The sequence below is a fragment of the Curcuma longa genome, chromosome 11 (genome assembly GCF_044706935.1).
Source record: "Curcuma longa cultivar G26 ecotype Majalengka, Jawa Barat chromosome 11, ITB_CL_G26_1.1, whole genome shotgun sequence".
Classification (NCBI taxonomy): domain Eukaryota; kingdom Viridiplantae; phylum Streptophyta; class Magnoliopsida; order Zingiberales; family Zingiberaceae; genus Curcuma; species Curcuma longa.
In genome coordinates this window covers 1864581-1892167 of record NC_133871.1, presented here as the reverse complement: position 1 = coordinate 1892167, position 27587 = coordinate 1864581, and the positions used below count along the sequence as shown (strand labels likewise).

General features: G+C 39.8%; 3 protein-coding genes across 3 annotated transcripts in view; all 3 read left to right on the top strand.

Moving 5' to 3' along the window:
- The first annotated feature begins 260 nt into the window (after positions 1-260).
- LOC141842267 (uncharacterized) lies at positions 261-1712 on the top strand. The gene is made up of 6 exons (XM_074730479.1): positions 261-473; positions 561-711; positions 809-968; positions 1091-1130; positions 1216-1399; positions 1521-1712. The coding sequence occupies exons 1-6, from the start codon at positions 306-308 to the stop codon at positions 1544-1546; spliced, it is 729 nt and encodes a 242-aa protein (XP_074586580.1). The 5' UTR covers positions 261-305; the 3' UTR covers positions 1547-1712.
- Positions 1713-7226: 5514 nt separating this feature from the next.
- LOC141839944 (APETALA2-like protein 3) lies at positions 7227-11450 on the top strand. The gene is made up of 10 exons (XM_074727808.1): positions 7227-8156; positions 8240-8265; positions 8351-8381; positions 8483-8570; positions 8664-8809; positions 9695-9739; positions 9844-9944; positions 10055-10170; positions 10351-10447; positions 11043-11450. The coding sequence occupies exons 1-10, from the start codon at positions 7648-7650 to the stop codon at positions 11045-11047; spliced, it is 1164 nt and encodes a 387-aa protein (XP_074583909.1). The 5' UTR covers positions 7227-7647; the 3' UTR covers positions 11048-11450.
- An 8929-nt stretch (positions 11451-20379) lies between these two features.
- Positions 20380-27587, top strand: part of LOC141840477 (two-component response regulator-like APRR3) — a 14452-nt gene continuing 7244 nt past the window's right edge. Inside the window, exons 1-6 of the mRNA XM_074728472.1 lie at positions 20380-20472; positions 20998-21385; positions 25787-25948; positions 26022-26155; positions 26304-26462; positions 26662-26720. Coding sequence (XP_074584573.1) covers positions 21070-21385; positions 25787-25948; positions 26022-26155; positions 26304-26462; positions 26662-26720 — 830 coding nt within the window. The 5' untranslated portion in view covers positions 20380-20472; positions 20998-21069. The remainder of the gene's footprint in view (positions 20473-20997; positions 21386-25786; positions 25949-26021; positions 26156-26303; positions 26463-26661; positions 26721-27587) is intronic.

The following is a 27587-nucleotide window of genomic DNA, read 5'->3' as shown; positions in this document are numbered from 1 at the left end:
ATATTGGTTCCAACAGTTTGGACGTGGAAGGCCGAGCTTTACCCGAGATTAACGCAGGATTTCACGTCCTTAATTACACGGACAGTTGATCACGTGTCTGCCTTGTCTCGCGTACAAGTGGTACAACATGGAATGGATCTCTGGTTTTGGCTTGCTGAAGCTTCCATGGCGACGGTGTTATGTGAAGTTGTTAACGTTCACAAAACATGCATGCATTCCTTGTCTCCTTCCCTATAACTTACAGCCTTCCTCCTCCTCCTCCTCCGTCTCACCATTAAGCAGTGTCTTGGTGGGAGGATTGGCGAATGGGGCAGCAGTTGAGAGACACGGCGCTCACCAAGGTGTTCGTGGGAGGGCTGGCGTGGGAGACGCGAGAGGCGGCGCTGCGCGAGCACTTTGGCCCCTTCGGCGACATTCTCGAGGCCGTGATCATCTCCGACAAGATCACTGGCCGTTCCAAGGGCTACGGTTTCGTGTGTATTTGGTTTTCCTTTTTTTCTTTTGCTTTTGTTGCTGAATCGATGGGCTTCAGTGTCGACGTCTGCCTCTGTGAACGACAGGTGACGTTCAAGGAAGCCGAGGCGGCGAAGAAGGCCTGCGAGGACGCGACGCCGGTGATCGACGGCCGCCGCGCCAACTGCAACCTCGCCTCCCTCGGCGCCAAGCGAGCTTCGACTCCCTCCCACGGGCAACGCCACCAGCCGCCGCCAGGTAACGCCGCCCCATTCGAGCCAATATGCGAGCTTCCTCTTCTCTAAAGCCGCCATCATTCGGTGACGCGATCTTCGTTGCCTTCTACTTCTTTAAGGTATGACACTGAGACCCAGAGGCGCGACGTCGCCGTCGCCGCCTCAGGTAGCGCAGTGGTACTACTCCCTCCCCTCGATCCCGTCCCCAGCGCCGCCGCCGCCGTTCCAACTCCACCACTACCACTACGCCCTCCCCTTCTACCCCACCGCCGCCTACGGGTAAGCCATCTCCTCCATCCTTCATAAAAAATTGCAGCATTCCCGCCGCCGCCGACGGCGACGTCTTTTTTTGGGAGTATTCGGATTGAGACTCTCATCAATTTTTTGCTCAAACTCCGCAGTTTCTCTCCTCGTTACATCACAGACCTGATCTCCGACGGGGTAAATGCCTAAAATCAATCTCAGCATCCATAAACCCAAAAAAAAAAATCGAACTCTCTAAATTCTTGGATCCTGATTCGAGCAGAAGGCTGGGCACCGCAGTGGGGCAGCACCAGCAGCAGCAATGGCAGCACAAGGTGGACGGCCTGCTGCTAACGGAATGCTGCCGATGCAGCACCCTGCGCACCAAGGGCTGGGAATCCCTCCTCCCTTCTTCCCCGCTTCCACCGCCACCGCCGCCACCACCAAGCCTGCTCCACCCACTGCAGGTTGGTCATCTCAATTCATTCAGTCGCCTGCCATTTTGTGCCTTCTCGTGCAGAGCTCAAGCACTTTGTTTAGTGTTCGGTTTCAGTTTACTGATTGATGTCTGAACGGTGCCTGTGGCAGTGGAACGAGTGAAAGGAGGCAGTTAGAAAACGCTGCAAGGCCGAGGGATGCTCCAAAAGCAGCTTCTTTGATCGCTAACCTTTTTTGCGGTAAACTTCTGATGCTTCTTAGGGAAACTGCTTCATCAATCGTATTTGCCATGTCTTTCAGTTCAGTGTCGAATTTATTTACATATTTATATTCTTATAAATATAGGTCAAATTTAGTTATTAAAAATTTAATAAAGCTCATTACTATATGACCTTATGATTACCAATTCAAGAATTTTCTTATATCTCTGGTTGTGACCCAGGGATCCGTGGTTCGATCCCCAGCTACGGCGTATTTGTAAGAATTTTCTTCCAAATGGGGAACGCAATCAAAGGATGCTGGGCATCTGAATTGGCCGCCGTATGCGCTTTCCGATTTATCCTGATGGTCGGTGGGAAACTTCCGTGGGACCGGGCAGACCACCTCCAGGGATTGAGTTCATGAGACTGACTGGGATTTATCATTTTTTTTATGATTATCAATTCAAATGATAAAAATAACCTATTATTAATATAGAGTAGATCTAATATCATTGCCTTCAGGGCATAGCTGAGTTGGTTATGACGGAGTAGACTTGCAAAAAAGGGCAAAGTTCAATTTTCAACGAAATCAAAATAATACCTTCTTCCATCGTAGCCAATTACAGTTTCTTGATTTACCTCCTCACAGATAATTGTGGGACCGACTGTGTGAAGCCGCTAGTGGCGGATTTCATTTTTTTATAGAATATCTAATATCAATAATTGTCTTTTTTTTTATTGGACTGCCTTTTTTATCTTTATATATATAATTTTCTTAACTTTAACTTAATAACTAATTTAAGATGAAAATATTTAAATTATTTTTTAAAAAGTTCAAAATGAATTTTATAATTAAATTTTATTTACTTATGTTTGTTAAGTTTGAACTTTTTACTAAGCTCAATTAATAGTAATTGTTGTCCTTAATTTAAACATTTATTTAATCCATTAGATTTAATATTTTTATTAATTCTTTAATTTGGATTAGTGGGCCCAATGCCACAGTCAGCCCAATGTGTTGACACTAGCCCAATAAAAATTATCAGCAAGGTTCAATTTAACATTTGCTGAAGAAAATAATAGCAATAACAAGGGCTTTTATGTAATTTGGAGGTTTTCCATCAATGGACGAAAGCTGGCCACGTCGAATGTTACTCGCTTCCTGGACTGATGTACACGTCAGCCGACAGCATCCCCAGTTGCCATTTATAAATAGAAATGTTCGCAGAATTCAATCATGGACACAATAAGTCCATTCCGATTAGAAAATTTTTAGTTTATTATAACAGTTCTATTAAAACTATTAAGGTAGGTGTTATAGGTCGGTATGATTTAATCTAGAAGGTTAAGATTTAATCTGATTCAGTGACACGTCTGACAGGAGATATGACTCCCCGACTGACCGGCTTGCTTCCCCGTCCTAAATCGGAGCTTGGTTCAGGACAGGCTCCAACACCTCCCTCTACATCCAGCTCAGGATCCCACACTCGATCTCTTTCAAAGCTTAACTCTAGTTCGACACCTGACTCCGAGCACCAATTCCAGGCTACTCCACTGAGTCTCCTCCCAGTCGTATCCCGTCTCAGCCTCAGTTGACCTCAGCTCGGACTCCCTTTGCTAATCATGCTCCACCCCCCTGGTCTCATACATCACGCTCAACCAACTCCGCTCTGACCCGTTCCTCATTTAGTTGGGCAGGCCGCTGTCAGAAGGATACAAGCAATCATGTGATATCGTGGATAACTTATCATCCCATTAATACAGCATGATGGCACAGTCTGACAAAATTTTCACTCAGTGATATTCTCCTTAATTGAGATAAGACATATTTCCATTATTCTCTTATATGAATCTATATATCTCCTCTCCATCTCATGGAGATAGGTATGCATACACACTAAGAGAATAACATATGCTCATTGTCTCCGCATTTTTCAACTCTCTTCAGTAAAAGAGATGACTTGAGCGTTGAAGTGGTTGAACCAGGGCACTCCTGCCCTCCGTTGTTAGCCTCTTCTTCCTTGTGTTGTGCAAAGCTTGGAGGTGCGCCAGAGTTTGTCATCTGTGTCCATTGTGTGTGGGCACCACTTGACCGTCAACCTACCTATCAGGTGCCTAATGACTCATTCGGAAGGCGATCTCAATCGAAACAGTATGACTACTCTCTAATATTCTAATATTATGTTACTTCCATTTTGATCGATATTAATCATTTTTGTTCAACAATGATCAATATTAATCATTTTTTTCAACGATGGTCAATATTAATTATTAACATATGTCAATCTCATATTATAGCAAGTTAAGAATCATAACTACTATAATATAAATAATTTATTTTTATAAATACTAATCAGTATTATATTATAATAATTATAATATTATAATTGTTATAATTGTATAGACTTCGTAATTTTATAATTATGTAGTAGTTATGAGATCGTGACTGTTATAATTGCATGGTAGCTAGCCATGATTTTATAATCGCTATAATAATATAAAAAATTAAAATGATTTTAGAAATTAAAATGTGCAAAGATAAGATGAAACGTTTTTTTTAATAATAAATAAAAAAACGTCCTTGTTCCAATAAAAAAAGCATGTTCTTTTGAGTTTTATCCATATTTTTTTATAATAATAAAAATAAAGGATATTTTTAAATGTTCACCCTTTGTTATTTTAAGACTAAATATAAGACAATTGCCTAACTCGTGTTTCTTTTAATATCCTTAACAAAAGTTAATACATACAAAATTCAACTCCTTTTGGATATAAATAAAATTTTATAATATACATGCGTTTTTCATGCATCTGTTTTAAAATTATTTACGTCACTCAATGTTACAAATTGACAAAATGATTAATTAAATAAAATGAAATCCTACGAAAGCAATTAAATGATTAATTACTTGGTTCGATTTGATATTGTTGGCCTTTGGTGCTTCAATGGCCAAAAGTATTAGGTTCGGTGCAAGATAGAGGGGAGAGTGAATAGTTTCAAACGTTTTATTTCCATTTCGTGTTCGTTGTTTAAATGTATAGTAAAAAATTTGAATCAGACTTGATGCCACATACATAACACTATTGGTTTTATTTGATTTATCGTCTCTTAAGACAATTATACATGTCCAAGATCTAGTCCTAACAAATATAACAAGAATACAAATGCAAACACAAATGAAAAAAAAATCAACTAGACAATGAGAACTTTGATTTAGATGCTTCTTTGTCGCTTTGGATTGCCTCTTAATGGTAGAAAATACAATAATACTTTGCCTTTAATCCCTCAAGAATCGGTGCCAAAAATCTCCTCGAAAATCTTTTTTTTATAGCCTTTAGGTCGGGATTGATTTTCTCCAATTAATCGATTAATTTTATCAACTAGTCGATTTATTCACTGTAGATTCGAACGTTATTCCGACTTGTCAGCTTAACGACTTCATCCATCTCAACATTAATCGATTGCTCATTATCATCGATCGACTGTTGCTTAATCAGTTGAATATCCCGCAGTTGAATCAATGTGCTTTTATTCGATTTTTAATCGACATCAGTCGACTGATACCTATCATTAGTCAATTGATACAATCAATCATGTTTTGCAATCGATTTTTGAAGCTTTTGTTACCTAGTACAGTATCATTAGTCGACTGATGACATCAGTTGAATTTTTCAATTTATTTTTGTAGCTTCTATACATTGTAAAAAGCCATGAGTCGATTGTCATTGTGGCAATTTATTGTTCACCAACACTCCAATAGTACTATAGTAACCGTATTTTTGGAATTTTACTATAGAGTGGATAATATTACTATAATTGAAAAAATATCCTCCTTATAGTTGTCAGCTATAGCTTTTCGATTTACTTATTCATAGATGGTCGTAGATCCGATATCGATCATGTAGAGTCGCTGGAGGGTGAATTTCATCTTTTACTGCAATGAGTACTAAAAAAAAATTACAAATGATTTATTATAGAAAAATCATCCTCAGCAATTGAATAGAAATATTTATTAATTAAAAATAAATAAATTGATCCGGCCGGTTAAGTCAAATTGTGCTGCTCATGACACTGTTTAATTTACACTTTTAGTATTTTTTTAACAATTTAGATATAATCCGGTGGATGATATTTTCGTTACTAATCAACGATTCAACGGTTCCTCAACCAACACTTTATTTTATTTAGATTTTAAATACTGTGAGTGTAAAAATGATCCCGGTGGCGGGCGCAGCGTCGGCGGAAGATGACCGGCGTCAGCCGGTGATGCGCCAAAAGTGGAAAATTAATATTAAATGTTATTGTCACGGCAACAAACAAGGTCGTCGGAGAGAGACAGCGACTCGTGGAGCCTTTACCTATTCTAAAGCATTATTCTTTTTTGTTTTTTCCCTTTTTCTTTTTTTACTTAAAAATATAATAAATTTATAGGACAAATAATATTATTAAAAAATTATAAAATAATCGATATGATACCTTAGATAATACATAATAGGCTCCACATATGCGACTTAGCGCTATGTTGCTCGATATCTTGATCATAGCATGACAGTATGACTCGCACCTTCTCTACTAGGTATCTCGAATACCTGCGGGAATAATAGAAATAAATGACGTGAGAATAATAAAAATTTTATCTTTTTTTATCAAATTAAAATTTTAGAGGTATTTTTTTTATAGGATTAGAGTTTGAGTCCATTTAAATTATTTATATATTTAAGTTGTTTTGAATAATTTTTTATCAATAAAATTTACAACCGTATTGTTTCTTCTTAAATATTGAGTTTAGTTGCATATCTCCCGTTATTCTACGGAATTAACAAGGTTCAGAAAATTATTTTCGATATTTATGCGCAAATTAACGGATTCAATAATTATCTACTACATCAGGTGATATTAGACTCGAATGGATCTTATGTTATCATGTCGATGAAAAGACAACAACACGTTATTTGATTGATTATTAAATTTGATAATATAAATTTATTTATTTATTTTAATTTTTAAATTTATTTAGCATGTTATTAAAAATTTTATTGATGAATAATTATTCATGAATATTATTTAATTTTTTTATTTATTTAACATATTGATATAAGTTTGTAACATGCATGATTCAAAAAATATTATTTACGAATATTATTCATGAATATTGCTCATCAATATTAATGAGTTAAACACATATATATTTAAATTTATTTATTTAATTTAATAAAAATTATTTATTAATTTAATAAATTATTAAAATTTATTTATTTATCGGTTTAACGAATATAAATAAATTCGAAATTGTTCATGTTCATCTACCTTAGATTCATTTACGTGGTGGGAGTTTCTCTTACGTCCATAATTTTTTGAACGCATCAAATAATAATATAAAAAATAATATATTAATTAATTATTATTTTTTCTAAATAAAGAAATGTAGTCATCCTCGTGGCTAGTTCATCATCGCCCGAACGTTTACTGTTCCGCCCTCGGGATCCGTCCAAAATCCATCGGACGGCCAGGATGAAGTCAAGAGGCCACGCTATTTGTCTTCTATTCCGCGGAAGTCGACCGGAGAACCGGTTATCCCGGTCACCTGACGCCGCCTCATACCCCTACATATTCCTGCGGAGCAAAGAACCGTCAAAGCCTCAAAGGTGTTAGCTTTCGGGTTTGAGCTCGCCTTCTCCGGCCGCCGTCGATCTCTCCGCCGCCTCACATTTAAGGCTTTTTCTTTTTTGCTCCTGGTGCCTCGCTGCGTCGCTAACTCCTGATCTCAAGATTTCGTTCTCGGTTTTTGTTGTGTTTGATCGTTTGGCTGGGTGACGAAGGAACGAGAGATCGAGACTAGAGTTCAAGTTCCTGCATTCGATGGAATGCTAGGATCATATTGAGCCTTCATTTGATCTTGGAAGTGAATCGGGGGACAGATGTTTAGGAAGAACGATTCGGCCTTGTCCTGCTTTTATCTGTTCCTTCTTTGGTTCTTCTTCCTCAAGGAGTGAATAAGAATCCGGTCGCTAAGCTGTGGGGAGCTCTTGGAGACCAGTAGGAGATCGGACGCGGTTGCTTCGGAGAGCATCGTTCGATGTTCGACCTAAACTTGGCGTGTTCTGTCTCGGCGACAGACGGGAAGACCATCTTCGTCGATTCGGGCGGAGCCGCGCCGGCGGATGATTCTGGGAGTTCCAACTCGTCCATCCTCAGCGTCGTGGCTCCCGTCGATCTGGCCGATGGCGACTCCGGCTTGACCGTGCCGGCGTCCACCTTCCAGTTTAGCATCTTGAAGAGCACCTTCCAGGAGGATCAGGTAGTCCAACCCGGATTATTCACCAGGCAGCTGTTTCCGCCGGCGCAGGCGATTTCGCAAACTACAAAGTTCATCGATGCGGCTAGCGCTACTCCTTTCTCGTGTCCCTCCATGCCGCACTCAATGAATCTTTCGTTCTCCAAATACGATTCATCGCGGATCGATTCTAGAGTTCTCAAACCGCAACAGCAAGCGAAGAAGAGTCGCCGGGGGCCGCCGTCTCGGAGCTCTCAGTACCGAGGCGTTACCTTCTACCGGCGAACAGGGAGATGGGAGTCGCACATCTGGTGAGCAACTTGCCCTGCAATCTTTATTCCCTTCATCATCACGCTTGCCCAAACTTGGTGAATTGACATGAGCTTTGGTGCAGGGACTGCGGCAAACAAGTATATTTGGGTAAGCAAGATCCTTTTCTCCTCAGCTGTTCCACCATTTTTATCGAAACTTACTATTTTTGCATTGATTGGTTGCGCATTAAAAGGAGGCTTCGACACAGCTCATGCTGCTGCAAGGTGAGCATTGTTTTCTTGTATGGTGCTTTCTTTTTTCTGCCATTTCTTTGCCTGCCAACTACCAAGGCAGGAACGTATCGACGACAGTATTCTTTACTCAGGGTTTATGATCGCGCTGCAATCAAGTTTCGAGGAGTTGGTGCTGATATCAACTTCACTCTTTGTGACTACGAAGAGGATCTGAAACAGGTGACAAGAAACTTAGTTGTCCTTGAATTTGATTGCTTGATAGTTTCATCGGTTAAAAGATGCTCTTTTTTTTAAAAAAAAAAAAATCTATAGATGACGAATTTGTCAAAGGAAGAATTTGTACATATTCTTCGTCGTCAAAGCTCTGGATTCTCGAGGGGAAGCTCCAAATATAGAGGAGTGACCCTTCACAAGTGCGGTCGCTGGGAAGCCCGCATGGGACAGTTCCTTGGCAAGAAGTAACAAGCTTATTCTCCAGTCCTTAAGTTTAACATGTCTTTTTTTGTGTGTGTTGTAGATCAAGATAAGTTCTTGGCTTCTTGCTATCATATACATCCATCAGATTTTTTTCTTTCTTTCTGAAAAACGGAAAAATATACAGAATATATGATCAATAGCTATGGAAATTAGCATTGCACCTAAAATCTTTGATAAAAAGAGATGACAACATCAACCATTATGTTTTATCCCATTAAGTGGATTCAACTATATGAAGCCTTCTATGCGGACTTTATCCTTTACTATATCATTATCTATGTTTAAATAAATTTATCTTATTTTATTATTGTTGATCAAGTTTTTTTATTTTTTTTCTTGTTCGTGTGCATATTTGTCATAGTTTCACATCGTGTAACTCGAGCATTTGTTAGTCCTCTAAGTACATGTCTGTACTATCTTAAACGTGTCTTTCAGAGTTTTCCGTCAATATGTGTAATCTCGTCTTTCGCTCTAATTTATCCTCATATGTTCATACATCAACCTTAACATCGTCATCTTTACGACTCTTATCTTCTGATCTTGTGTTCGCGTCATAATCCAACATTCAGTTTCACATAACATACTAGGTTTGACTATTGTTTTGTAAAATTTTCTTTTAAATTTTAGAGGTATTTTACGATCACAAAGAACATTTGACACTCTTCTCCATTTTAATCATTCTGTTTGTATTATATGTAAAATATTTCTCTTAGTCCCTTGTTCCTTTTATAAAAATGATCTTAAATACTCGTCATCTCTTATCTTTATCTCATTACGTCTAATATTATTAAATCTTTGATAAAAAGAGAGCTGATAGAAAATTCCATATTTTAGTTTTACCAATGAGAATATCACTGGATGTGCAGGTATGTATATCTTGGGCTATTCGACAGTGAAGTTGATGCTGCAAGGTCTCTCTTAACATGGCCAGTCTCATAAATACTGTTTAACGTTGTAATGGTTCTTTTTCATCACTATTTTACCTTTTTCTCCCTTGGTTATTTACACTAATTAGGGCTTATGACAAGGCTGCTATAAAGTATAGTGGGAAGGAAGCTGTTACCAACTTCGAGCCAAGCAACTATGACGAACTACTTCGTATGGACGATAATGAAGGTGAATTAGCAAAATTCTTTTCTGATCTTTTTCATTACATTCCATGTTTCAGGTTTCTCGATATCGATTATATATATACTGGATGGAGTACTTCACAAGATGTTCTGTAGGTCATATTCTGGATCTGAACTTGAGCATTGCCCAACCTGTTGTCCAAATTCCTGGGAGGATTCATAATCCACCGGCTACAGTACGTTCTGAAGCTTCCGATGCCGACAAATCAGATGTAATTTGTTTTGCAATATTCTTGAATTTTGTTGTCTCCTCAGTCCTGTATCCTAGTAAATTAGATTGCATTTCCTCAATACTTAAACTTATTCTTGAATTTTGTTTTTTTAACTACTATGCATGATATTGGTAAATCCAATTCTTCCACTCATTCTTGTTTTCTTTTATTCTGTAACAGATTTACCATTCTTGTCAAGCAGTATCGACTCCTACCTCACCTGATCCCTCAGGACATTCGCTTCTACGGGCTGCTCGTTCTTATTTCCCGAATCAAGGTGATATCTTCTACAAGTTCTTTGTCAGATTTATAGAACAAAATTTCCAGTGTGTTTACCCCCCACACCCACTATTTTAATCTTGGAGGTAAGACATTCAGAAGAGTAATAAAATAATCGAATCTCAAATAGGACGAATATTTTAGAGGTCGATTTTTTAACTGTGCTCCAACTTTATCAATCGACAAACTAGAAGGAAGGTCGTCTACTACCAAGATTAGTTCTGAATTACCAAAAAAAAAAAATTAAACAAGTGTTCATTATAATTTCCTATTTTAGTTTTTTTCTGATGCATATAATTGTCTGATTTATAGAACAAAATTCAGGATTCAAATGTTACAAAGAGTAGGAGATGAGGAAGAAGTAAAGCTCTACTAAAGGAACGACATAGAAAAAGAAACTCTATTGTTCATTTCGACTTTGTTATAAAATGATTCTTAGTAATCTTAAGTGGATAATTTGGGGTAAGGGAACTCCCCTTTTGGCTTTAATATCAAATACATGTTCCTCAAATATCGATTCTCCTAAGTAACCCCGAGATTTGTCTTAATCTTATACAGTTATCATTTGGCTAAAACATACTCTCACAATGCAGGATAGAAGGAGAGTGAAGAGTAGTAAAGGGCGAGGATGACTGGTAAAGGCCATCTCCAAATATACATCTCCACAGCCCCTGCAGCATCATCAGGATTCTCTAATCTCCAACTGATGGCTGCTCGTCTCCTCGCGGCCCTATCACCTTTGACAAACCATCAACCAACCCCATTTCTACCCTCTAAACCTCCTTATTGGGATCAAAATCAACAGGCCAAGATGTGTAATTATTGAATGAATAAATTGTTTGTTGGAGAGTGTTTGTTACTGATCTTGACTAAATTGCCTGAGATTGTTCTTCCAGAAGAAAATTAGGAGACTTGTAATAGCCCCATTGAAGGACCAATATCTGTTGCAGTGATGATCCTTAAAGGCTAAGCTTCCGAAGGCCCTCCACTTGACCTGGCCTTGCTTCGGCAGAGGTCTGCGCTCGGTCACCTATCAATTCTGAAGCAGAGAAGAGTAGGGTTTAGTGAAGTCTTCATTCCCTGCACTGCAAGGTTTGAAATGCTAGCAAAATGCTTAGAGTTTCTCGCTTGTGAGGGACTGCCTCACCTAATGATAACTCACTCAATTGAGTCTTCTAGGCTTCTTTGTTTAGTTTTGGTCACTGAGTTTGACAGGATCATTGATTGCGAGATTAAACTCGATAGAATTTGAAGCATTTTCGCGAATACAACTTTAGCAACTCTTCAATAAAAGTTGGAATCCGTCACTTTAACAACTTTTCAATAAAAGATGGAATCTGTCACTTAATGGTTTCACATGATCGGTTCATGATCATCTGTGAGGAGGTAAATTAAGAAGTGCAGTTAACTACTATGGGGGAGGGTATTATTTCGATTTCGTCAAGATTCAACTTTTATCTATTTCAACAAATTTATTTCGTACTAACAAACTCAATTATACTCTGGGGTAACTTTAGCAATTCAGTTCAAAAGAGGATGAGAAGTCCAATAATTGGATAGAGAGGATTGTTTTCTATTTTTAAGAATTTGATCTTAGAGTTCAATTCAATTATTTTCTATTTTTAAGAATTTGATCTTAGAGTTGCAATGAATGGAACTTTCATGAATAAATTTAGTGTTTGATTCGATAAATTTCTTTTATGCTTATTCAATAGTAAAATATATATATATAATAAATAATACTTGATTCGGCAGGATAATGACACCTCATCAAGGATAAAGTCATAAGATCGGTTCGTTTTTAAGATTAAGAAATCTTAAAAATCGGTTCTCCTAAAGAATAAGAAAAATATCTCAAAATATTTCTTAAATAAATATTTTGGATCTTTCTAAAAAATCGGAACAGATATCTTAGAATATTTCCTAAACGGATGCAAATATATCGGAGATCAATTACTATAAAAAGGTAACCCACGCCCATAGGTACAAGTACGCACACATCTACCCTAATTTCCCCCAAGTCATTATACTCCTTCCTTGTGTCGAATCCTAATTTGAGCGTCGGAGTGGCTTGCCGAGGCACACCTCCGACACTATTCTAACCCTCCTTCTGAGTGCTTTTCAGGTCCTCTCATCTCTTCGGGCGGCTCTCTTCAAAGAGCGTGCACATCAGCAGTTCTGAACCAGCGTTTGAACCATCCACGGTGTATTGACCGGAATAAATTGGCACTGTCTATGGGAAAACTGAGCCGAGACGCTGCGATGGTTAACACTGGAAGAACTAATGACAATCACGACTCCATCGGAAAGAAAAGCTACGACGAGTATCTCCTTTCTAAATTTTCTCTCTCGATCCTCCTAACGGCGATAAAAAACTTCCTCCGTCAAAAGCTAAGTATTCAAGAATTTATTTCCTTCCTATTCCTATTAAACTTGTTAATATCTTTCTATGCAATATCAACGGGGTCTTATCTCGACCAGTTGGGTCCCAAGCTTCGTCTCGGCCATTTTTGTCCCGAGCCTCATCTCGGCCAGCTTGGTCCTGAGCTTCGTCTTGGTCACTCTATTCCGAGCCTCATCTCGGCCATCTTGGTTCTGAGCCTCGTCTCGGGCATCTATGTCCCGAGCTTCATCTCGGTTAGCTTGGTCCCGAGCCTCGTCTCGGCTATCTCTGTCCCGAGCTTCATCTCGGTCCCGAGCCTCGTCTCGGCCATCTATGTCCCGAGCCTCGTCTCGACCATCTATGTCCCGAGCTTCATCTCGGCCAGCATGGTCCCGAGCCTCGTCTCGGCCATCTTTGTCCCGAGCTTCATCTCGGCCAGCTTGGTCTCTAGTCTCGTCTTGGTCATCTCTGTCCCGAGCTTCATCTCGGTCAGCATGGTCTCGAGCCTCGTCTCGGTCGTCTCTGTCCCGAGCTTCATCTCGGCCAGCTTGGTCTTGAGCCTCATCTCGGTCATCTCTGTCCCGAGCTTCATCTCGGCTAGCTTGGTCCCGAGCTTCATCTCGGCTAGCGTGGTCTCGAGCCTCGTCTCGACTATCTCTGTCCTGAGCTTCATCTCGGCCAGCTTGGTCCCGAGCCTCGTCTCGGCTATCTCTGTCCCGAGCTTCATCTCGGCCAGCGTAGTCCCGAGCCTCGTCTCGGTCATCTCTGTCCCGAGCTTCATCTCGGCCAACTTGGTCCCGAGCCTCATCTCGGCCATCTCTGTATTGAGTCTCATCTTGGCCAGCTTGGTCTCGAGCCTCGTCTCGACCATCTTTATCCCGAGCTTCATCTCAGCCAGCTTGGTCCCGAGCTTCATCTCGGCCAGCTTGGTCCCGAGCCTCGTCTCGGTCATCTCTGTCCTGAGCTTCATCTCGGCCAGCGTGGTCCCGAGCCTCGTCTCAGCCATCTCTGTCCCGAGCTTCATCTCGGCCAGCGTGGTCCCGAGCCTTGTCTCGGCCATCTCTGTCCTGAGCTTCATCTTGACTAGCTTAGTCTCGAGCCTCGTCTCAGCCATCTCTGTCCCGAGTCTCATCTCGGCCAGCTTGGTCCCGAGCCTCGTCTCGGCCATCTCTGTCCCGAGCTTCATCTCACCCAGCATGGTCTTGAGCTTCGTCTCGGCCATCTCAGCCCTAAGCCTCATCTCAGTCAGCTTGGTTTTGAGTCTCGTCTCGTCTACCTTTGTCCCGAGTCTCATCTCGGCCATCTCTGTCTGGAGTCTTGGCAATCTCGATCCTGAGTCTCGTCTCGGCCATCTCTGTCCTGAGCCTCATCTCGACCAGTTTGGTCCCGAACTTCATCTCGGCCATCTCTATCCCGAGCCTCATCTCGGCCAGCTTGGTCCTAGCCTCGTCTCAGCCATCTCTATCGCCGAGCCTTATCTCAGCCAGCTTGGTCCGCTTCATCTCGGCCATCTCTGTCCGGAGTCTCGGTACTCTCGATCTCGAGCTTCGTCTCGGCCACCTCTGTCCCGAGCCTCGTCTCGGCCAGCATGGTCCCAAGTATTGTCTCGATTATTTTTATCCCGAATCTTGTCTCGATCATCTCTATCCCAAATCTTATCTTGGTCATCTCTGTCCCGAGTTTCATCTTGGCTAAGCCACCTTAATTGACTTCTGCCTTTCTTGACTCATGACCGACTTGAGTTCGGGTTGAAGAACTGGTCGAGTCAGTCTGACTCACGCTCCCCATTCGACTAAGACTTATGAGGAGACTCATGTTATTGGTTAATACGCCTAGGTCAATAAAGTCAATATCTGGTCCAATTAGCAGCAACACGACAGATGTAAAGCCTGATCTCGTGGTCGACTGACTCAGATCGGGGCCTAACCCCACAACTAGCTTGGCTCATCACCTAGCTCAGCTCGAGGCTCTGCACTCTAAGCCTGAACTCTACTCACCGACCAAGCTCTCCTCCTAGTGACTGTCCGAGCTCTCCCATCTAATCTAGTCCCACTCAACCCCCACTCAGTGCTCCACTAGCTTTGCTCCCAAGTGAATCCGTGATCTCCTAGCTAGAGATCGACTCTTCCATCAGCTCAGCCTCTCCGAGTCCGCACTTCTGCTTAGACCGCCGCCAAAAGGGCACGCGCAATATTTAATGCCTGTTAGGAACTCCACCATCTGCGGGTCTTGCGTGACTTCACTATCTTCAGCCGGTGACTCATCCATAGGTGATCTCCAGCAGGAACATTGGAGAATGCTTCCTACAAGATTTAAATGAAGTGTAATTTTCTTGGAGGAAAATGATTTGGCTATCACTGCAACTACGATGGTATCAGCTCAAGACATATACTCTTTAGTAAACGTCATCTGACAAGGAGTCTTTCCAACCATTATTGAAGTGGAGCCTCAACATTTAGTCTTTCTCCGGATCATCAGGATAATTTCTTAAACATTCTTTATTTTATAATTTATTTTTTAAATTATTAATCTTTGCAGTATTTCTTCATTTAATATTTGTTCACTTGAGGTGTCTCTAAAACTCTCAGGTGCTTTCAAAAAAACTTTCTTGGATTAGTGATATCCATAAGCAATTATCTTTCTTAGGGTCCAATCTCGCTACACTCAGACACAGGCGTGGATGGAGCACAAAAACTGATGGATATTACAAGCTGATTCATCATTCGCCCTTGCTATGGAGTTGGACATTCTATTATACTCTCTCCGAATCATCAGGATATCTTCTTTAACTTTATTTATTTTAATTCATTCATCAGGTCGTTAATCATTACAGTATTGCTTTATAAATTTAATATGAAAGTGCTTCAAAACTCTTAGGCATGGAACTCCAAGCTCCGCGCTTGATGACTTTGCCTTACGACAGGCTGGAACTCCGAGCTCCGTGCTCGATGACTTTGCCTTACGACAGGCCGGGCTTCCGAGCTCCACGCTCGATGACTTTGTTCCGAGCTCACAACTCGATGACTTTGCTTTACAACAGGCCAGGAGCTTCCGAACTCACAGCTCGTTCCAAGCTCACAGTTCAATGACTTTGTCTTACGACAGACCAGGAACTTCCAAACTCACAGCTTGTTCCGAGCTCACAGTTCGATAACGTTGCCTTACGACAGGCTAGGAGCTTCCGAACTCACAGCTCGTTCCGAGCTCACAGTTCAATGACTTTATTCCGAGCTCACAGCTCGATGACTTTGTTCCGAGCTCACAGCTCGATGACTTTGCCTTACGACAGGCTAGGAGCTTCGGAACTCACAGCTCGTTCCGAGCTCACAGTTCGATGACTTTATTCTAAGCTCACATCTCGATGACTTTGTTTCGAGTTCACAGTTCGATGACTTTGCCTTATGACAGGCCAAGAACTTCCGAACTCACAGCTCGTTCCGAGCTTACAGTTCGATGACTTTGCCTTATGACAGGCCAGGAGCTTCCGAACTCACAGCTCGTTCTGAGCTCACATTTCGATGACTTTATTCCGAGCTCACAGCTCGATGACTTTGTTCTGAGCTCACAACTTGATGACTTTGCCTTACAATATGCTATGAGCTTCCGAACTCACAGCTCATTCCGAGCTCACAGTTCGACGACTTTATTCCGAGCTCACAGCTCGATGACTTTGTTCCAAGCTCACAGCTCGATGACTTTGCCTTACGACAGGCTAGGAGCTTCCGAACTCACAGCTCGTTTCGAGCTCACAGTTCGATGACTTTATTCCGAGCTCATAGCTCGATGACTTTGTTCCGAGCTCACAGCTCGATGACTTTACCTTACGATAGGCCAGGAGCTTCCGAACTCACAGCTCGTTCTGAGCTCACAGCTCGATGACTTTCTTTCGAGCTCACAGCTCGATGACTTTCTTTCGAGCTCACAGCTCGATGACTTTGCCTTACGACAGGCTAGATTTTCGAGCTCCAAGCTCGATGCCGAGCTTCGCACTCGATGACTTCGCCTTACGACTGATCGGATTTCCGAGCTCTGAGCTCGATGCCGAGCTCCGCGCTCGATGACTTCACCTTACGACATGTTGGATTTCTGAGCTCCGAGCTCGATGTCGAGCTCCGCGCTCGATGACTTCGCCTTACGACAGGCTGAATTTCCGAGCTCCGCGCTCGATGACTTCGCCTTACGACAGGCTGGATTTCCGAGCTCCGAGCTCGATGCCGAGCTCCGCGCTCGATGATTTTGCCTTATGACAGGCCGAATTTCTAAGCTCCGAGCTCGATGCCGAGGTCCGTGCTCGATGACTTCGCCTTACAACAGGCTGGATTTCCGAGCTCCACGCTTGATGAATTCGCTTTACGACAGGCTAGATTACCAAGCTCCGAGCTCGATGTCGAGCTCTGATTTTGATGACTTTGCCTTACGACAGGCCGGATCTCCGAGCTCCGCGCTCGATGACTTCGCCTTACAACAGACCGACCTCCCAGCTCCGCACTCGATGACTTTGCCTTACGGCATGCTAGACCTCCGAGCTTCACGCTCGATGATTTTGCCTTACGACAGGCTGGAACTCTGAGACTCGAGCTCGATGACTTTGCCTTACGATAGGCCCGAAGCACCGAGTCCTGAGCTCGCGACTTTGCTTTATGACACCTCATCAAGGTATTCCGATAACAACTCAGCACAGTCCAATCAGTCGGACTACACCTTCTTCGACTAGACTAGTTCGGAGGGGCTTATGATCTGGCAGGATAATGATACCTCATCAAGGATAAAGTCATAAGACCGATTCGTTTTTAAGATTAAGAAATCTTAAAAATCAGTTCTCCCAAAGAATAAGAAAAATATCTCAAAATATTTCTTAAACAAATATTTTGGATCTTTCTAAAAAATCAGAACGGATAACTTAGAATATTTCCTAAATGAATGCAAATATTTCGGAAACTACTATAAAAAGGTAACTCATGCCCATGGGTACAGGTACGCACACATCTATCCTAATTTCCTCCAAGTCATTATACTCCTTCCTCGTGCTGAATCCTAACTTGAGCGTCAGAGTGGCTTGTCGGGGTCCGCCCCCATTGCCATTCTAACCCTACTTCTGAGTGCTTTTTAGGTCCTCTCATCTCTTCGGATGGTTCTCTTCGAGAAGCGTGCACGTCAGTAGTTCTGAACCGGTGTTTGAATCATCCACGATGTATTGACCGAAACAATACTTAAATTTAATTTTTAAATTTTATTTAAATACTTAAATAGTAATGTATAAATTTAAATTATTTATAAAAGGTTAAAAATAAGAAAATAATAATAATTTTTATGGATTAGATAAATGTTTAACCTAATCTATAAGCACAACCACATTGTTAACTGAGTTCATCTTGAACTCTATAAGATTTTTAACAAAAAAAAACTTGAACAAGCTCGATAAATACATAAATTAGAACGTAATTGAACTTAGCTCGGCTCGACTTATTTACATCCATAATTTGGCTAAGTAATAGTGGAAAAAGTGGCCAATTGTGAGAGGGGGGAACAAATAGAGTCTAGTTGACACTATCTTATCGCTATCCAAAATGAGTTAAGCTAGACGCGACCCATTCCACAATTCGTCGACCTAGCCGAACCGAACCGAACTGAACCCTAACTAAAATCCTCCACTCACCCATTTGGATTCTCCAATGAGCCTACCCCCATTCCCTGAATGTGATGAGATCCACATAAAATATTCCAAGTACAGCTAAAGCCATGCGGGCTTTCCCACACCATCCTTTAGCTGCCTCAAGAATCATAGGCACCAAAGCAAAGCAAGAGCCCAAGAGATGAGCAAGAATATTACTCCATCACTTGCCTTTGCTTTGCCTTTGCATTTGCCTTTGGCTTTGCTTTCCTCCTCCATGAATCTAAAATCAAAAACGAAGCGCGCAAGAACGCAAGAGCCCGAGGGGATCAAAAGCCTGGAGGACAAGGTGCCATATGGAAAGGAGAAGCGAAGCAAGGCCACAACCACACACCAACAAAGAAGAAAGATGCTCAACCTCTCGACGCTCCTTGGCCACAACCTGATAAAGCCTCGTAAAGAAGATATCGATATAGATACTCTTGCAAAAGGCAACCCAATAATGCATCAATCTCATGGTCTTTGTTTCCATTCTATTCTTTGTTTGTTTCTTTTTTTGTTTCTTTGTTTGTTTGCCTTTTTTCTTCAAATTTTTGTAGCAATGCACAACATACTGAAAATGTCATTGACTAAACTACTAGTAGATGTGTAAAATTCAATTGCAACATTAGTACATTGAAATTCAACCTTTATCTCAACTTAATTGTCAATTGGAATAACTTTACTTTTATGCATTTTACCAATAACTCAGTGTTATTACTTGTCAATATCAAATTTAGTCCTAGTGATTATTTATATAATCAAAAGGCACTATTTAAAAAAAAACAATTATTAAAATAGTATTATATTTGTAATTTCCATCAATATCCTAGATTTTTCATCTGACTAGAAGAAAATATCCTATAATATGTTATAGTTAGAATTCAAATCATAAATATTTAGGTAAACTACTGTGTAGCTTGCCCTGCATGATCGAGAGGCTATTGCTCTGTGCTTTAGAGTTTAAGAAAAACTACCTACCTTAAGGTGATGCAACTTTAATCAAAATTGCTTATGTCCTTTGGAATAATATATCTTTAAGGTGATACAATTTTAGTTAAAAATGTTATAAAATTATATAATTTTAATCAAAATTAACTCTAAAACGAAGCATAAAGTATCAAATTGTAAGTGGCATGTATAATTTTTTAAAAGAGAAGCACTCTTTTACCATATAAATATTGAAGGACATATTTTTAATTTTCTACGAATAATTTGGTGCATGAAACTCTATCAAAAATAGATGTTAAGGAAATATCAATTTATTTTGAATCTATTGCACATCATCTTAACTTAACTGTATTATAAGAGGTTATTTTCCTTGACTTAATCCACTATGATAAAGTCATTAAATAGCAACTTTATTTTGGAGTTGCGTTCTAGCAATTTTTTTATTATAAATTTAATTAAAAAAATAAATTTAAACACTTCGTCATGGTGCGTATTGAAACTCATTCATGAACTAAAATGTAAATAACTATTATTTATGGGCGTTATGGCTTATTTCCTTGCTCCCAGACGCCGTTATCTCGCCGTTATGATTTTTATTCTCCCCGGTCTGGTCCACTCACTCTCCGGTCAACAATACAGCCGTGGTGCTATCCTGCTTTCCCCACAATGAGACACAGTGACATTGGACGTCGTTACGGTGATCTCACCGAGAGGAGCAGCAGACTATCCTACGTGGCCCCCTGCAGATCGGGGCGGATTGTGCGCGGGGCGCGTCAGCTCCCGGCTTTTGATTTCGTCCACGTGTCTCAACACGTCCGGCCGGCTCCGATCCGACGTGGACCGGACCCCCGTCGCCCACCGCCATTTTCTCCACGTCAGCCGCGAAGCCCGGCCCTAATATATCTCTCCTTGACGCCTCCGGCTCGGGAAATCTCTCCATCGCCTTCTCTCTTCCCCCTTCTCGGTCCAAGCCCTGCGGAGTCTTCCCAAGCTCACAGCCATAGCGAGAGCAGAAGGAAGGAGCCCCTCGTCCACTTGAGTTCAGTCTTGTCAAACCCAATCCTTAATCGCTTTCTTCCTAGTTCGATTTCTCCTTTCTAGTTTATAGTTGTTTGGATCGTGGGAAACGGGTTCCCCGTCTTGTTTTCGGGGTTCTCCGTTCCGATCGAAGCGTAGGTACCCCAAATCCGACTCCTTTGTTGTTTTATACGTGTTGGTTGAGCCCATCGGTTATTACTCTTGAATTCCCACTTTTTTGCGGTCTTTTTCTTGGTTTCTGGGTCGCATAATCTCATCTTTGGTGGATCTTTGATCCTTTTCGGGTTTCTGGATGATGAATCACTAGTTATTGTTATCTTGGCTTCTTGATCTGCGGACTCGCTACTTTTTACCACACTTGGAATAGCCATTTTCCCCATGCTTTTTTTTTCGGCTTGCTGGATTTTAAGGTGGTTCAGTATGCTACATGGAGTATTTGGTTTTATACATTGAGATGTTTGTGCTTTGTAAGGATTATACTTCCTCTTCATAGTCCTGATGACAAAAATGGATATTGTGCTTTCAGAAATTGTGCCATTGTCAACTTCTTCGAATCTGGTTGATTGGAGGTGTCAGTCAATTAAGCTCTGGTGGAGGCATGAATCAGGAACCTGCTCAGGATGAGAACAAGGAAGTGGGTGATACCACTGCTGGACAAGGTCAAGGACTCTCAGATGAAGATGAGTCGAAGGTCAATGAAGTGTCAGAAGATTTGAAAAACAAGCAGATAAGGGATGCTGCACAAGCGGCACAACAACCTGGTGGTCCCAATAAACAACCGCCACCGCCAGCAGGTCCGGTCGTACGCTGGGAGAGGTTTCTCCCGGTCAGAACTCTCAAGGTTCTACTGGTTGAGAATGATGATTCCACCCGCCAAGTTGTCAGCGCATTACTCCGTAACTGCAGTTATGAAGGTAAGATATAGTTTCTTATTATCTCACATCAATGCATCATCTTGTCGTTAATTTTGTCCAAATTATTATTATTTTTAAATTGCTGAAATTATTGCACTAAAAAGGAATTTCATACTCAGTCTTCAAATTTTGAATATTCCATGTAAGATGGGTTTGAATTTATTAGTGGGCCTCATTTTGCTTAATCACTAGTTTCTCCATTTAGCTAGTTAGGTATTCTTGGGCAAATTCCAAGAGGACCCCTCTACATAATTTTAGGCAACTTTTGTTGCCTTCTTTATTACAGGCTGCAGATATTTTAGGTGGATGCCATATGTAGTCGCCTCAAATGCTTGCTTTTCTTGTTGTAGCCTCTTCAACCAGATCAAGCATGTGGGGAAAAGTCTAGTTCCTGAAAAGGAAAAAAGCCTTGCATTCTCAGATGGCTTTACTGAACTCATCTTGCAATACTGGCATTTTTTCATTCGTTTGTAACAGGATTACTATTATTTTACTTAAAATGAAACTAATAGTGACATTCAAGTTTCAGTATCCTTTATCCTATTTTATCATTCTTTTTTAGGGAAAAACTTGAGTGGATTTTTTTTCAACATATTATTTTCTTTTTGTAGGCCATAAGATCAACAAAGTAATTGAATGTTTTTCTTATTTCCATGATTGTCTAGTGCCCTCTCTTTTGGTTAGCTGAGATGTGAGTTCTGATATCATGCAAAAACTTGTAACATGATATGGTCATCCTTATCTTGTCAATGGACAATCCACAAAAGGCTGATGCTTACACCAGAACTTGTTCATTTGTGCTTCAGTAGATTGACTGTTTGTTATGTAATCTAGTTTCTGTCTATAATTTTTATAATATGAATTTTTTTCCCTCCAACCCATGTTTTAACCTTTCCTTCTTTCTGGTATTATTTAGTCTAGCATACCTAGGTTGGTGTGTCCTTTCCCTCTGAAGTTCTTGTAGTTATTGTTTTTCTTTCTCTTTTTGAAGGATCAGACGTCTTTAAGTGTTCAAGAGGCATTTTTCTATTGTTTTCTATTGAGTACTTTTTATTGTATTGTTTAACATGCAATAGCTTTTTTCTACTTGACCTATGAACCAGGCTTGTCTAGCAATTTGGCTTTGAAGTTTGCTCTGGTGCAGATACAAATGATAACATTGAATTTGTGACATCCCTGGAAGTTATTTTAAATTTAATGACATAGTTGAACCAGATGAAAGCCCTTGACTTACCTTTAGTTAGCTGGCTCACTTGTGTCTATGCTTATTAATGGAAGACTAAGTTGAAGTAGTTGGTAGGGGCTTAACCTTGGTGTGGTTGGTAGGTGAATATTAAGTCAGAATTGGTTAATGTTATGAAAGTGAATATCATACATTTTAGCCACTTGGAGAGGATTTGATTGATATTATCAAAGTAAATATAATTCATGTTAATCACTTGAGTTCACCCTTTATGCCTTTTAAAGTACAAAAATACAAAAGATTGGAAGATATGGCTGACCACATAAGGTAACACACAAAGAGACACACAAGAAGGTAAATAATTGATAAGTTTCTAAGTTATTTGATTTTGAGAAATCTAGATTGGGAGAATTATTTCTTTCAATCATTCAACTACGTTTCTTGATGTTATCTCTACTCTAGTATTTCTCATGACTGTCAGAAGTTTCACTTCAGATGTTTGATTGGAGCATCCTCTTAAAATGAGGTACACCTTGTACCCTTATTTCATGTCAAATGCCAAATTTGGCCATCTTTTTGACCAAATGCCTAAGTAGCTGTAAAACTTATTCTCAGAAGTTTCATGCCAAATGCCAAATTTGGCCATCTTTTTGACGTGGGATGCAATTTTGTACTTATATATATGTTACTATTGTATGTAAACATAATTGCACACATAGTATGGCAAGGCAATCCAAAATAGCTTTGTTCAGGAAGCCTCTAGGATAGATGTTGGTCTCCTAGCTTGAGCAGAACAATTTGATTTGTGCAAATAAAAGCCACTCTCCTGCAACAGTCTGCAATTAATTCACCAAGATACTGGCCTTGTGGGCTTATTGATGCATTCCACACCCTTTCTAGCATGCTTGAACATCAGAGCATGTAGATTGTATTTTTTTATAGAATAAGTTTTTTTGAAGGGGAGCCTTGGCACAACAGTAAAATTGTTACCATGCGACGTGGTGGTCAGGGTTCAAATCGGGGAAACAACTTCTTGTAATGCAGAATAAGGCTAAGTACAATAAACTCTTCCCTGAGACCTTGTATTGGCAGGATCTTTGTGCACCGAGCTGTCCTTTTTTTTTATTTATAGAATAAGCTTGTTTCCTTCCTTTCCCTTAAAATAAACTAGTTAGATAAATAGCTATTGTAATGCATATTAGTCCTTGGCTTGCCTTTAGTGACACCAGATTTAAGGCCACACCGTGGATTAATTGAGGGCTTTCTAGGCCGAGATGAAACCATCTTTAAATCTTTCTTAGGTCTCTGTGCTAGTGGCTAGGTCTATCGAGTGAATATGTCAATTTTTTCAGTGTCATCTCTCTACAACGGTGTCTAGTGAATGTAGTCTGAAGATTTCATCAAAGATCCAACAACAAAGATCTGCTTGTTTTAGTGGACTACCATTCTTCCTCAACACAAATCAGGGATAACATTGGAGTATGATTTAGATTGACAAAAATTTCAAATTTCAAGTGCGGACATTGTGATTGCCCCAGTTAGTCTCCACTCCACACATTGGAACTTGTTGGTTGATTGAGGAGATTTATGTAGTCTAACTGTTCCTATTACCATTACCTTGGTTTTTAAGAGTTTTTGGACAAATGATTTCTTTGTGCGAAATTATTGTATTAACACCCCATTAGATGTACCATTTCATTTGTTTCTTGACCCATGGGAAACAAGAACTCGAACTTTACATTAGCTTATGGTAAATTTTAAGAATGCCTATATTTCCTCACAAGAGAACCACATGAAATAACTTTTGACATTTCTAGTTTTCATTAGTCCAGTTACTTTAATTTGGTTGGATCACGATCTAATCCAGGGTCCTGTCTGATTTTCACCAGAAATCAGAAGCAAAAGGAGAAAAAGTAGGAACCACCAGAACCAGGATTCATCTTGTGTCTATTAGGGAACTAGATGGTGGTTATGAGCGCCATGTCTACATCTTCTAAACCTGACCAACCATTCAACCTTAGAAGAATTGCAAACCAATCCTCCAAATAGTTAGATTTGAAGACGTAGGATTAAAAACATAAGGTGGTGGCGATTTTAATGAAGGATTCAAATTGAGGCAGCGATAGGAGTAGTGCTAATGGATGTAGGCATTTTGGAAAATGTTATAGATGTGGTGACGATGACCAGGATGCCAATTGTATTTCATTGTTTTTACTCTTTAGGCTTTTAGGAATGCCAAGTCAAAGTGATGGAGGCAGCCAAAGTAGCAGAAGCAGTAGTTTGGGCGGAAATGTGGTGTTGGAGGGTAGGACAATATTAGTGATGATAGCGATAAGGGGGTGATTATAGCAGTATTAGCAACTATGGTGGTCAAAATGATTGTGAAGGCAACAAATTACAGTCAGTTAATGGTAGTGCAAAGGATGACTATCTAATACCTATATGGACTTTTGAGTTCATCTGCTTAATTTGTCTCTTGTTATTTTCTTGTTCATTAATGTAATATTAAAAATCATCCATTTCGATGGTAGGTCGAATAGAAGTTTGACTTTGACCAAAGAGACCAGCTGAGCTCCATGGCAATTTATATTTTAGACTCAACAGGGCCTAATTACAAAATGAGAAACTGCATCCTAAAGTTTTAATATGGCACAGGTTTTGGCATTCTACATGTTCATTTATTCACACTGATAGTGTATTATATTGTATAATTGACAAAATCCCTAAAAGCTACAAATATTTGAAATCATCTTTGACATTATGATATCAATTTTAACCACTAAGTCACATCTAAAATGATACAAGTAGTTTCTACCATAATTCTTGGATACTAATAAATTCTGGCTTGTCAGCTGATTCCACAGATATCTCGAGTAACGGAGCTTCTGTTGGTTCGCTTAGCTTCACAAACTGAGATGCAAGAAAACCAAGATGGAAGGGCTACTTTTTAGATATTATATTTTTAAAAATCTATTCTAAATAAACATGTTATTGAATTAATTTGCCCACCGGTTTGATCAATAACCTTGGGACCTAGCGTTGGGCCAAGTCGTAGATGCCTTTGGATCTGTTAACTATTCTTCTAGGTTATATTCCATTAGATAATTAAGAATTGTTAGCTTGCTGAACTTGGCTTTCTTAATTCATGCTACTCTAGTTTCTTACAATTACTTGCATATGAATTTTAATTAGTGATGTGTTTTCCCCTTATTCAACAGTTACTGCTGTCTCTAATGGTCTGCAAGCATGGAAACTACTGGAGGATCTTACTAATCATATTGACCTTATCTTGACTGAGGTAGTCATGCCTGGTTTGACCGGCATTGGTCTCCTAAGCAAGATCATGAGCCATAAAACTTGGAAGAACATTCCTGTGATCAGTGAGTATTCCTCTTTTATTACTCTTCCGCATTAATATGTGCAAATGGCCTCACTTTAAAAATTTCTGTGTAGTGATGTCGTCGAATGATTCAATGGGTACGGTCTTTAAATGTTTGTCAAAAGGTGCAGTTGACTTTTTTTTCAAGCCTATCAGGAAGAATGAGCTTAAAAATCTATGGCAGCATGTCTGGAGGAGATGCCACAGTGTAAGTAAAATTTTATATTGAAAGTATGCATTGTTGAGACTATATTCGATCTTTACTGGTTCAAAGTCCATTGCTTGGTTGACTACTTGTGTTGTATAGGACTTTTTGTTTTCCTGCTAATTATAAAAACCTTGTTTATTTATCTCAGTCGAGTGGTAGTGGAAGTGAGAGTGGCATCCAAACCCAGAAATCAGTTAAGTCAAAGAACTGTGACAATTCTGGCAATAGCAGTGACAGCAATGATGATGAGAATGAGAGTGTGGGCTTGAATGCAAGAGATGGCAGTGATAATGGAAGTGGTACTCAGGTGAATTTTCATATAAGATCTTTAGCTGTTCTCGACTTTTTCATTGTTAGAGGACTAAAAAATGTTCATAATTTAGGAAATAGATACTTTATGCATACAATTTGAAGACTAATATTGGATTCTTTTTTCTCTATCTAAATGTGTTCTTTTCTTACAATCTATTAGTCTTCAAAAGTTCAAACTGTTCTCTGCTTACTAGAAGTCAATCAACCTCTATATTTCAGGAGATTTGTTTTTATATGTATACATCGACCCATTGTAACTATCATTTAGATGTAGAACTGCCCATTCTTTAGAAGTTTTACGGAGTAAATTACTATTTTCATTTCTGTTCCCACTTCTTAAATCAGCAAGTGTTGTATGAAAGCAATTGTGATTCATCATAGGATCTAGTTATCATCATCAATAAGGCTAAAACTGAAAACTGAATGGCAAACCAAAATGACTGATCTAAATCGAGGGTCAAAGCCATTGTATCCTTTACATGCCACTGACCAAAGTTCATGAAGCGGAGTCTTCTGCAAGAATTAGTGACAATCAAAGTCCTTCTCAATGGAGAAGAGAGGAGGAAGAAGAAGAGTCAACCAAATCCTCAAGATGCCTAAATGGAATTTGACTTCTTCCTTTTATATCTTAGCCCATCCTGTAGGGATCATCTACCATAAAGCCATTACCTGTTGCCAGTCCATTAATGTTAACAAATTTGGTTGTTGGATCTACACATGTAATCCACATCCAATAGTATAAAGACCCCTTTATGCATCAAGCATTAGATCACTTAATTGAAGTTTAATTCTTTAATGACAATTATTGTGTATGTTATTAATCGGGTATTAGCCTACCAAATGGAGACTTAATCCATCAATCTCCACTTGGGTTATACGTGATATTGTATACACCACACAACACCTTAGTTGAACTCAACATGTTAAAACTTTATGGGTTAAATATCCTCTTAAACAATCTGGTCCATTAATTCAATTAGTAAAGGACTATAGAAGTCAAAGTTACTATAACTATAACTAAACAAGACCCAATAGTAATCACAGTACTAATTTTATTAATAACATAGATTAAATTGGAATGTGTAATATGAAAATGATACGAAATGTGATTTGTACATGC